Raw genomic sequence first — 13,326 nt, 5'->3', positions numbered from 1 at the left:
GATAGAATATAACAGAATAGAATATGATAGAATATAACAGAATAGAATATGATAGAATAGAATATGATAGAATATAACAGAATAGAATATGATAGAATAGAATATGATAGAATAGAACAGAATAAAATTGAAAAGAACAGAATAAAATAGAACAGAATAGAATAGAACAGAATAGAATATGACAGAATAGAACAGAATAGAATATGATATGATAAAATATGATAGAACAGAATAGAATATGATAGAATAGAATATGATAGAATAGAACAAAATAAAATAGAACAGAGTACAATAGAATATGATAGAATAGAACAGAATAAAATAGAATATGATAGAATAGAATATGATAGAATAGAACAGAATAAAATAGAATATGATAGAATAGAATATGATAGAATAGAACAGAATAAAATAGAATATGATAGAATAGAATATGATAGAATAGAACGGAATAGAATATGATATGATAAAATATGATAGAACAGAATAGAATATGATAGAATAGAACAGAAGAGAATATTACAGAATAGAACAGAATAGAATATGATATGATAAAATATGATAGAACAGAATAGAATATGATAGAATAGAATATGACAGAATAGAACAGAATAGAATATGATAGAAAAGAATATGATAGAATAGAACAGAATAAAATAGAATATGATAGAATAGAACAGAATAAAATAGAATATGATAGAATAGAATATGATAGAATAGAACAGAATAAAATAGAATATGATAGAATAGAATATGATAGAATATAATATGATAGAATATAATATGATAGAATAGAACGGAATAAAATAGAATATGACAGAATAGAACAGAATAGAATATGATAGAAAAGAATATGATAGAATAGAACAGAATAAAATAGAATATGATAGAATAGAACAGAATAAAATAGAATATGATAGAATAGAACAGAATAAAATAGAATATGATAGAATAGAATATGATAGAATATAATATGATAGAATATAATATGATAGAATAGAACGGAATAAAATAGAATATGATAGAATAGAACAAAATAAAATAGAACAGAGTACAATAGAATATGATAGAATAGAACAAAATAAAATAGAACAGAGTACAATAGAATATGATAGAATAGAACAAAATAAAATAGAACAGAGTACAATAGAATATGATAGAATAGAACAAAATAAAATAGAACAGAGTACAATAGAATATGATAGAATAGAACAAAATCAAATAGAACAGAGTACAATAGAATATGATAGAATAGAACAAAATAAAATAGAATATGATAGAATAGAACAGAATAAAATAGAACAGAGTACAATAGAATATGATAGAATAGAACAGAATAAAATAGAATATGATAGAATAGAACAAAATAAAATAGAACAGAGTACAATAGAATATGATAGAATAGAATATGATAGAATAGAACAGAATAAAATAGAATATGATAGAATAGAACAAAATAAAATAGAACAGAGTACAATAGAATATGATAGAATAGAATATGATAGAATAGAACAGAATAAAATAGAATATGATAGAATAGAATATGATAGAATAGAACAAAATAAAATAGAACAGAGTACAATAGAATATGATAGAATAGAATATGATAGAATATAACAAAATAAAATAGAATATGATAGAATAGAATATGATAGAATAGAACAAAATAAAATAGAACAGAGTACAATAGAATATGATAGAATAGAATATGATAGAATAGAACAAAATAAAATAGAATATGATAGAATAGAATATGATAGAATAGAACAAAATAAAATAGAACAGAGTACAATAGAATATGATAGAATAGAACAGAATAAAATAGAATATGATAGAATAGAATAGAACAGAATAGAATATGACAGAATAGAACAGAATAGAATATGATATGATAGAATAGAACAGAATAGAATATGATATGATAAAATATGATAGAACAGAATAGAATATGATAGAATAGAACAGAATAAAATAGAATATGATAGAATAGAACAGAATAAATTAGAACAGAGTACAATAGAATATGATAGAATAGAATATGATAGAATAGAACAGAATAAAATAGAATATGATAGAATAGAACAAAATAAAATAGAACAGAGTACAATAGAATATGATAGAATAGAACAGAATAAAATAGAATATGATAGAATAGAATATGATAGAATAGAACAAAATAAAATAGAACAGAGTACAATAGAATATGATAGAATAGAACAGAATAAAATAGAACAGAGTACAATAGAATATGATAGAATAGAACAGAATAAAATAGAATATGATAGAATAGAATATGATAGAATATAACAGAATAAAATAGAATATGATAGAATAGAACAGAATAAAATAGAATATGATAGAATAGAATATGATAGAATAGAACGGAATAAAATAGAATATGATAGAATAGAATATGATAGAATAGAACAGAATAAAATAGAATATGATAAAATAGAATATGATAGAATAGAATATGATAGAATAGAATATGATAGAATAGAATATGATAGAATAGAACGGAATAAAATAGAATATGATAGAATAGAACGGAATAAAATAGAATATGATAGAATATAACAGAATAAAATAGAATATGATAGAATAGAACAGAATAAAATAGAACAGAATAAAATAGAATATGATAGAATAGAATATGATAGAATAGAACGGAATAAAATAGAATATGATAGAATAGAATATGATAGAATATAATATGATAGAATAGAATATGATAGAATATAACAGAATAGAATAGAATATGATAAAATAGAATATGATAGAATAGAACAGAATAAAATAGAATATGATAGAATAAAATGATAGAATAGAATATGATAAAATATAACAGAATATAATATGATAAAATAGAACAGAATAGAATATGATAGAAAATAAGATAATATAATTGAATTTTATAGAATAGAACAGAATATAATATAATAAAATAGTTGACAGTTGATAGTTGATAGCCCAGTTGATGATAGCTCAGTTGATGATAGCCCAGTTGATGATAGCTCAGTTGATGATAGCTCAGTTGATGCTAGCCCAGTTGATGATAGCTCAGTTGATGATAGCTCAGTTGATGATAGCTCAGTTGATGATAGCTCAGTGGATGATAGCTCAGTGGATGATAGCTCAGTTGATGATAGCCCAGTGGATTATAGCCCAGTGGATTATAGTCAGGTTGATGGTAGCTCAGTTGATGATAGCCCAGTGGATTATAGCTCAGTGGATTATAGCCCAGTGGATTATAGTCAGGTTGATGATAGCCCAGTAGATTATAGCCCAGTGAATTATAGTCCAGTTGATGATAGCCCAGTGGATTATAGTCAGGTTGATTATAGTCAGGTTGATGATAGCCCAGTGGATTATAGCCCAGTGGATTATAGTAAAGGTTGATGATAGCTCAGTTGATGATAGCTCAGTTGATGATAGCTCAGTTGATGATAGCTCAGTTGATGATAGCCCAGTGGATTATAGCCCAGTGGATTATAGCCCAGTAGATTATAGTAAAGATTGATGATAGCTCAGTTGATGATAGCTCAGTTGATGATAGCTCAGTTGATGATAGCTCAGTTGATGATAGCCCAGTTGATGCTAGCTCAGTTGATGATAGCTCAGTGGATGATAGCTCAGTTGATGATAGCTCAGTTGATGATAGCCCAGTGAATTATAGCTCAGTTGATGATAGCCCAGTAGATTATAGCCCAGTGGATTATAGTCAGGTTGATGATAGCCCAGTTGATGATAGCCCAGTGGATTATAGTCAGGTTGATTATAGTCAGGTTGATGATAGCCCAGTGGATTATAGTCAGGTTGATTATAGTCAGGTTGATGATAGCCCAGTGGATTATAGTCAGGTTGATTATAGTCAGGTTGATGATAGCCCAGTGGATTATAGCCCAGTGGATTATAGTAAAGGTTGATGATAGCTCAGTTGATGATAGCTCAGTTGATGATAGCTCAGTTGATGATAGCTCAGTTGATGATAGCCCAGTGGATTATAGCCCAGTGGATTATAGCCCAGTAGATTATAGTAAAGATTGATGATAGCTCAGTTGATGATAGCTCAGTTGATGATATCTCAGTTGATGATAGCCCAGTTGATGATAGCTCAGTTGATGATAGCTCAGTGGATGATAGCTCAGTTGATGATAGCTCAGTTGATGATAGCCCAGTGGATTATAGCTCAGTGGATTATAGCCCAGTGGATTTTAGTCAGGTTGATGATAGCCCAGTAGATTATAGCCCAGTGGATTATAGTCAGGTTGATGATAGCCCAGTAGATTATAGCCCAGTGGATTATAGTCCAGTTGATTATAGCCCAGTGGATTATAGTAAAGGTTGATTATAGTCAGGTTGATTATAGCCCAGTGGATTATAGTCAGGTTGATTATAGTCAGGTTGATTATAGCCCAGTGGATTATAGTAAAGGTTGATTATAGCCCAGTGGATTATAGTCAGGTTGATTATAGCCCAGTTGATTATAGTAAAGGTTGATTATAGCCCAGTGGATTATAGTCAGGTTGATTATAGCCCAGTTGATTATAGTAAAGGTTGATTATAGCCCAGTGGATTATAGTCAGGTTGATTATAGCTCAGTGGATTATAGTCAGGTTGATGATAGCCCAGTTGATTATAGTAAAGGTTAATTATAGCCCAGTGGATTATAGTAAAGGTTGATTATAGCCCAGTGGATTATAGTCAGGTTGATGATAGCCCAGTTGATTATAGTAAAGGTTGATTATAGCCCAGTGGATTATAGTAAAGGTTGATTATAGCCCAGTTGATTATAGTAAAGGTTGATTATAGCCCAGTGGATTATAGTCAGGTTGATTATAGCTCAGTGGATTATAGTAAAGGTTGATGATAGCCCAGTTGATTATAGTCAGGTTGATTATAGTCAGGTTGATTATAGCCCAGTGGATTATAGTAAAGGTTGATGATAGCTCAGTGGATTATAGTAAAGGTTGATGATAGCTCAGTGGATTATAGTAAAGGTTGATGATAGCCCAGTTGATTATAGTCCAGACCTCTGCTTTGCTCTGTCTAGATAGAGTTACGGTCAGGTCAAAGACCAAGAGGTTTGAGGGTTATGGCAGTGTTCCCAACCCGGTCTTTAAAAATACATTTAATCAGACTAGTGCAGTGTTCCCGACCTCGTCCATTCCATATATACAGTATGTGCCAATTCCAGCACTAACACACTTGTCAACTTTATTATTTGAACCCTTTATGAGCTGAAATCCTACTCCCCAGCACACGGTCAGATATGGCCACGTCTCTACGCTGGGCTCCCTTCGCATTGTTGACATGGTAGACCTCAGCCAGTTAATTCATCTGCTGAGTTCACATTGACATCCAGAGATTGTCAGCGTGATTTTAACTACATCAAGAGGATTGCGAGGCTGATATCGTACAGGCCAAACATCAATAGCATCATAGCCATGTCCACATATCTGTATGGTACGTGTGTGTGTGTGTGTGTGTGTGTTCAGACCAAACACCACAGCCATGTAGAGATATCTAATCCATATCAGCATGTCTCTTTATGTCTCTGATCCATACTGTGTGGAACTTAAACCAGAGGATGTTAAATACAGTATGTTGTTTTACTTTACTATCATCGTCACTTTTGATTCAATTACTAATCTCTCTCTCTCTCTCTCTCTCTCTGTGTGTGTGTGTGTGTGTGTGTGTGTGTGTGTGTGTGTGTGTGTGTGTGTGTGTGTGTGTGTGTGTGTGTGTGTGTGTGTGTGTGTGTGTGTGTGTGCGTGGTTACAGCTTGCTTGTTCCGGTACAATGGGCTATCATTCGTCTACCTCATCTACCTCCTCCTTATCCCCCTCTTCGCTGAGCCCACCAGCACAACCATGCAGGGTAAGTCTCCTCCTCCTCCTCCTCCTCTTCCTCTTCCTCTTCCTCCTTCTCCTCCTCATTTTCCTCCTCCTCCTCCTCCTCCTCCTCCTCCTCCTCTTCCTTCTCCTCTTCCTTCTCCTCCTCCTCCTCCTTTTCCTCCTCCTCCTCCTCCTTCTCCTCCTCCTCCTTCTCCTCCTCCTCCTGTTCCTCCTCCTCCTCCTCTTCCAAACCACTCAACACTGTGGTTCCTGGAGCAGACCACGTACACTGTTTAATAATACATATAGCTAGATTGGCTCAGGAGAAGAGAAGAGAGGAGAAAAGAGGAGAGGAGAGGAGAGGAGAGGAGAGGAGAGGAGGAGAGGACTCTGACGGTGTCCACCAGGAATAAAAGACACAAGGGCGATAGAGGGAGAAAGGGAGCAGGGAGGGATGGCGGGAAGGATGGAGGGAGAAAGGGAGCAGGGAGGGATGGAGGGAGAAAGGGAGCAGGGAGGGATGAAGGGAGAAAGGGAGCAGGGAGGGATGGAGGGAGAAAGGGAGCAGGGAGGGAGGGATGGAGGGAGAAAGGGAGCAGGGAGGGATGGAGGGAGAAAGGGAGCAAGGAGGGAGGGATGGAGGGAGAAAGGGAGCAGGGAGGGATGGAGGGAGAAAGTGAGGGAGGGATGGAGGGAGGAAGGGAGCAGGGAGGGAGGGATGGAGGGAGAAAGGGAGCAGGGAGGGATGGAGGGAGGGAGAAAGGGAACATGGAGGGAGGGATGGAGGGAGAAAGGGAGCAGGGAGGGATGGAGGGAGAAAGGGAGCAGGGAGGGATGGAGGGAGGGAGAAAGGGAGCAGGGAGGGATGGATGGAGGGAGAAAGGGAGCAGGGAGTGCAGGAGGGAGGGAGAAAGGGAGCAGGGAGGGATGGAGTGAGAAAGGGAGCAGGGAGTGATAGAGGGAGAAAGGGAGCAGGGAGGGAGTGATGGAGGGAGAAAGGGAGCAGGGAGGGAAGGATGAGGGAGAAAGGGAGCAGGGAGGGAGAAAGGGAGCAGGGAGGGATGGAGGGAGAAAGGGAGCAGGGAGGGATGGAGGGATAAAGGGAGCAGGGAGGGATGGAGGGAGGGAGAAAGGGAGCAGGGAGGGATGGAGGGAGAAAGGGAGCAGGGAGAGATGGAGGGATAAAGGGAGCAGGGAGGGATGGAGGGAGGGAGAAAGGGAGCAGGGAGGGATGGATGGAGGGAGAAAGGGAGCAGGGAGGGATGGATGGAGGAAGGAAGGGAGCAGGGAGGGAAGGATGGAGGGAGAAAGGGAGCAGGGAGGGATGGATGGAGGGAGAAAGGGAGCAGGGAGGGATGGAGGGAGGGAAGGGGGGAGAAGAGAGGGAAGGATGAAGGAAGGAAGGGAGCAGGGAGGGAAAGATGCAGGGAGAAAGGGATGAAGACAGGGAAAAAACAGCCTGTCAATCAGGAAGTAAAGAAGAAGAGATAAGAGATGGATGGTGAGAAGGAAGGAGGGATGAATGGACAGAGGGAAGGAAGGATGGAATGGAGGGTGAGAAGGAAGGATGGATGGATTTACGGAGGGAAGGAAGGAAGGATGGAATGGAGGGTGAGAAGGAAGGATGGATGGATGGACGGAGCGAAGGAAGGATGGAATGGAGGGTGAGAAGGAAGGATGGATTAATGGACGGAGGGTGAGAAGGAAGGAGGGATGGAGGGACGGAGGGTGAGAAGGAAGGAGGGATGGATGGACGTAGGGAAGGAAGGATGGAATGGAGGGTGAGAAAGAAGGAGGGAATGAAGGGTGAGTAGGAAGGAGGGATTGGAGGGTGAGTAGGAAGGAGGGATTGGAGGGTGAGTAGGAAGGAGGGATTGGAGGGTGAGTAGGAAGGAGGGATTGGAGGGTGAGTAGGAAGGAGGGATTGGAGGGTGAGTAGGAAGGAGGGATTGGAGGGTGAGAAGGAAGGAGGGATTGGAGGGTGAGTAGGAAGGAGGGATTGGAGGGTGAGAAGGAAGGAGGGATTGGAGGGTGAGTAGGAAGGAGGGATTGGAGGGTGAGTAGGAAGGAGGGATTGGATGGTGAGAAGGAAGGATGGAATGGAGGGTGAGTAGGAAGGAGGGAATGGATGGATGGATGGAGGGAGGACAGAAGATAGGAAGGGATAGAAGTAGGTTGGAAGGAGGACTAGTTGGAGGAAGGGCTGATGGAATGAAGGGATGGAGTGAGCGGAAGGGATAGAGTGAGGTATGGAGGAAGGAGAGGAGAGTCTTTAAAGTGTACCACTTACCCTTTCATCAATAGGTAATGAGAGAAGAAGACTTCTTAATGTTAATGTCATGTAATGTATGATGCTGACAGCAGGTTGACTTCAGGATCACATAATATCACATACACCGAGTGGACAAAACATTAGGAACACCTGCTCTTTCGACATAGACGGACCAGCGGAATCCAGTTGAAAGATATGATCCCTTATTGATGTCACCTGTTAAATCCGCTTCAAATCAGTGTAGATGAAGGGGAGGAGACAGGTGGTTAAAGAAGGATTTTTAAGCCTTGAGATAATTGAGGCATGGATTGTGTACGTGTGCCATTCAGAGGGATGACTGGGTGAAACTAAATATTTAACGCCCTTTGCCAGGCGCACCGGTTTGTGTCAAGAACTGCAACGCTGCTGTTTATTATTGAACATCCTGGTCCTACACCCATCCTCTACATATAGACTCTATTGAACATCCTGGTCCTACCCTCATCCTCTACATATAGACTGTATTGAACATCCTGGTCCTACCCTCATCCTCAACACATAGACTCTATTGAACATCCTGGTCCTACCCTCATCCTCTACATATAGACTCTATTGAACATCCTGGTCCTACCCTCATCCTCTACATATAGACTCTATTGAACATCCTGGTCCTACCCTCATCCTCTACATATTGACTCTATTGAACATCCTGGTCCTACCCTCATCCTCTACATATAGACTCTATTGAACATCCTGGTCCTACCCTCATCCTCTACACAACGACTCTATTGAACATCCTGGTCCTACCCTCATCCTCTACATATTGACTCTATTGAACATCCTGGTCCTACCCTCATCCTCTACATATAGACTCTATTGAACATCCTGGTCCTACCCCCATCCTCTACATATAGACTCTATTGAACATCCTGGTCCTACCCTCATCCTCTACATACAGACTCTATTGAACATCCTGGTCCTACCCTCATCCTCTACACAACGACTCTATTGAACATCCTGGTCCTACCCTCATCCTCTACATATAGACTCTATTGAACATCCTGGTCCTACCCTCATCCTCTACATATAGACTCTATTGAACATCCTGGTCCTACCCTCATCCTCTACATACAGACTCTATTGAACATCCTGGTCCTACCCTCATCCTCTACATATAGACTCTATTGAACATCCTGGTCCTACCCTCATCCTCTACATACAGACTCTATTGAACATCCTGGTCCTACCCTCATCCTCTACATACAGACTCTATTGAACATCCTGGTCCTACCCTCATCCTCTACATATAGACTCTATTGAACATTCTGGTCCTACCCTCATCCTCTACATATAGACTCTATTGAACATCCTGGTCCTACCCTCATCCTCTACATATAGACTCTATTGAACATCCTGGTCCTACCCTCATCCTCTACATATAGACTGTATTGAACATCCTGGTCCTACCCTCATCCTCTACACAACGACTCTATTGAACATCCTGGTCCTACCCTCATCCTCTACATATAGACTCTATTGAACATCCTGGTCCTACCCTCATCCTCTACATATAGACTCTATTGAACATCCTGGTCCTACCCTCATCCACCACATATAGACTCTATTGAACATCCTGGTCCTACCCTCATCCTCTACATTTAGACTCTATTGAGCATCCTGGTCCTACCCTCATCCTCTACATATAGACTCTATTGAACATCCTGGTCCTACCCTCATCCTCTACATATAGACTCTATTGAACATCCTGGTCCTACCCTCATCCTCTACATATAGACTCTATTGAACATCCTGGTCCTACCCTCATCCTCTACATCCTCTCTATTGAACATCCTGGTCCTACCCCCATCCTCTACATATATACTAGTCTGTCTGCTTCTACTGTCTGTGGTATTAGGGGGTTGAGCCTGCAGAGGTTCAGACTTGGGGAGAAATGATCAACTGAAAGGATACCACGCACAATGACAGACACAAACACAGGCAGACAGACACGTACGTTCATGTACACAGGTACAGATGAACATAAGCACCAACAAAAATGTAGTTTGCTTTAACTTTAGCATGTCTGTCTGTTTTGACACAGACAACTTTAACTTTCTCTGAGCAATTGTATCAGTATAAAATGTTATAATTTCCCCCATTAGCGCAGTATTTTAGCTGTTTTATTTTCTACAGTCATTATTACTCATGTTTATCAAGGGTGTCAAATCATTTAGGGTCCAGCTGTACCACTTCCTGAGTAACGTAACGTTGCACCAACAAAGCTTAAAGTTATACCGTTTTTTGTTGTTGTTGTTGGGGTGGGGGGGTGGGGAAGGGGTTACATAGTTTAAACGTACCATTTTTAGTTGAATCTAAATAGTGTCTTATTTCTCGATAATAGATACTATTTCTCGATAATATTTCTCTGTCTGGCACCGTTGGACAATTATTGGTAAAAGACAGAGTCCTTTTCCAAGCTGTTATTTGCCCCTTGCTGAATATGTGGTCCGATTATTACATTTTTTTCCTGAGACGTTATGGGTGAGGAAAGAGCCAAAGTAGTGCCTTGTCCAGAAGTTAAGAACCAATTTGAACCTTATAACTCCACTTCCTATTAACGAGCATTCCTCTCTCTCTCTCTCCCGGTGACCGTCAGGGGAAATTCTAGGGAAAACAAGAACCCAAAACTTTCTCTCCAGTATTTTAATAAGGCTGGCTAGGAGAGATGTTGTTTGGAGGTATCCACATGAAATAAATACTATAGTATACTATGGTTAAATACTATATAGTATACTATGGTTAAGTACTATAGTATACCATGGTTAAATACTATAGTATACTATGGTTAAATACTATAGTATACTATGGTTAAATAATATTGTATACTATAGTTAAATACTATAGTATACTATGGTTAAGTACTATAGTATACTATGGTCAAATACTATAGTATACCATGATTAAATACTATTGTATACCATAGTTAAATACTATAGTATACTATGATTAAATAATATAGTGTACTATGGTTAAATACTATAGTATACTATGTTTAAATACTATAGTATACTATGGTTAAATACTATAGTATACTATGGCTAAATACGATAGTATACTATGGTTAAATACTATAGTATACTATGTTTAAATACTATAGTATACTATGGTTAAATACTATAGTATACTATGGTTAAATACTATAGTATACTATGGTTAAATAATATAGTGTACTGTGGTTAAATACTATAGTATACTATGGTTAAATACTATAGTATACTACGGTTAAATACTATAGTATACTACTGTTAAATACTATAGTATACTATGGTTAAATACTATTGTATACTATGTTTAAATACCATAGTATACTATGGTTAAATACTATAGTATACTATGGTTAAATACTATAGTATACTATGGTTAAATACTATAGTAGACTATGGTTAAATACTATAGTATACTATGGTTAAATACTATAGTATACTATGGCTAAATACGATAGTATACTATGGTTACATACTATAGTATACTATCATTAAATACGATTGTATACTATGTTTAAATACTATAATATACTATGGTTACATACTATAGTATAATATGGTTAAATACTATAATATACTATGGTTAAATAATATAGTATACTATGTTTAAATACTATAGTATACTATGTTTAAATACTATAGTGTACTATGGTTAAATACTATAGTATACTATGGTTAAATACTATAGTATTCACTGGACTGAAGTCAGCAAAAACACGACAGTGAATACTGTGATATTTACTGTAGTTTTGCGGACATGACTGTAGTATACTGTAGTATTAAAGTTTACTATAGTGTAAATACTGTAGTATTAAAGTTTACTATAGTGTAAATAATGTAGTATTAAAGTTTACTATAGGGTAAATACTGTAGTAATAAAAAAAATCTGTATAATTATTTATATACAGTATAAGTCAAATGTTTGGATGCTATGTAATGAATACTCTGGGAGAAAACGGTGTAGATTCACGCGCAGAGCACGGCACGTGTTAATTTTGCCTTGAAAGACAGGGCTACGTTCAAGAACACAAAAAAACAGAACCCCCCCCCCACCCAAGAGGCTGCCTCCTACCTTGGGAGAGGGACGATCCGGACAGTTACGGTGGAATGCCTGAATCATCTCTGGATCGAGGATGTCCTAGTCGGGGACCCAGGACCGGTCTTCAGGCCCATAACCTTCCCAGTCCACTGGATAGTGGATGCGACCTCAGGCATTTAGAATCAAGGATGGCCTGAATGGCGTAGGCAGGTTCCCCCCCGAATTCCAATGGTGGGGGCGCACTGCGGGTTGAGACTGGAGGATGAAGAGGACTGGAGGATGAAGAGGACTGGAGGATGAAGAGGACTGGAGGATGAAGAGGACAGGAGGATGAAGAGGACTGGAGGATGAAGAGGACTGGAGGATGAAGAGGACTGGAGGATGAAGAGGACTGGAGGATGAAGAGGACAGGAGGATGAAGAGGACTGGAGGATGAAGAGGACTGGAGGATGAAGAGGACTGGAGGATGAAGAGGACTGGAGGATGAAGAGGACTGGTTTTAAAAGAGACGCATGGAAGGACGAGGAGATTTTATTCCGACGGGGTAACTGGAGGCGGTAGGTGACAGGGTTGATGCGATGGGTTATCTTGAAGGGACCAATGAAGCGAGGACAGAACTTTTTGCAGGGGAGGCGGATGTCTCTGGTAGAGAGTCACACGCTGTCCGGGGTGAAACAGTGGCGTAGGTTGGCGTTGTCTGTCGGCAAAGCGTTTCTGGGTATTAGAGGCTTCCTGCAGATGCCGATGAGCGGTCTCTCCCATACCCGCTCACTACACTGAACCCAGTCGTCGACAGCTGGGACAGTACCTGGCTCTGCCTTCCAGGGAAACATGGTGGGGGGTTGGTAACCAAGCACACACTGAAACGGAGTAAGGCGGAGGAATGAATGCATGTGTGAGTTCTGAGAGTATTCGGCCCAGGCCATATACCAACTCCAGTCGTGTGGAGAGGCAAAACATTGTTGGAGGAGGTACTTCCCTATTTCAGGTGTTCCGTCTGCCCGTTGGTCTGGGGATGGTACCCAGAGGAGAGGCTGAGGGCAACCCCCAGTCGGTCACAGAAGGCTTGCCACACCCGGGAGACAAACTGGGGCCCGCGGTCAGAGACGATGTCCTCCAGAATGCCATACAGACGGAACACCTGATGGAACATAC

The 13,326-nt window shown here is 39.2% G+C and overlaps 1 protein-coding gene across 1 annotated transcript in view; it reads left to right on the top strand.

Moving 5' to 3' along the window:
• The window catches only part of LOC110531049 (piezo-type mechanosensitive ion channel component 2), a 220,057-nt gene that overhangs the window by 15,842 nt on the left and 190,889 nt on the right, over positions 1-13,326 (top strand). Inside the window, exon 2 of the mRNA XM_090182937.1 lies at positions 5,785-5,880. Within this exon, the coding sequence (XP_090039063.1) occupies positions 5,785-5,880 (96 nt within the window). The remainder of the gene's footprint in view (positions 1-5,784; positions 5,881-13,326) is intronic.

The sequence above is a fragment of the Oncorhynchus mykiss genome, chromosome 8 (genome assembly GCF_057628025.1).
Source record: "Oncorhynchus mykiss isolate SJ-2025 chromosome 8, ASM5762802v1, whole genome shotgun sequence".
Taxonomy (NCBI): Eukaryota; Metazoa; Chordata; class Actinopteri; order Salmoniformes; family Salmonidae; genus Oncorhynchus; species Oncorhynchus mykiss.
This window is presented reverse-complemented; position numbering and strand designations above follow the sequence as displayed.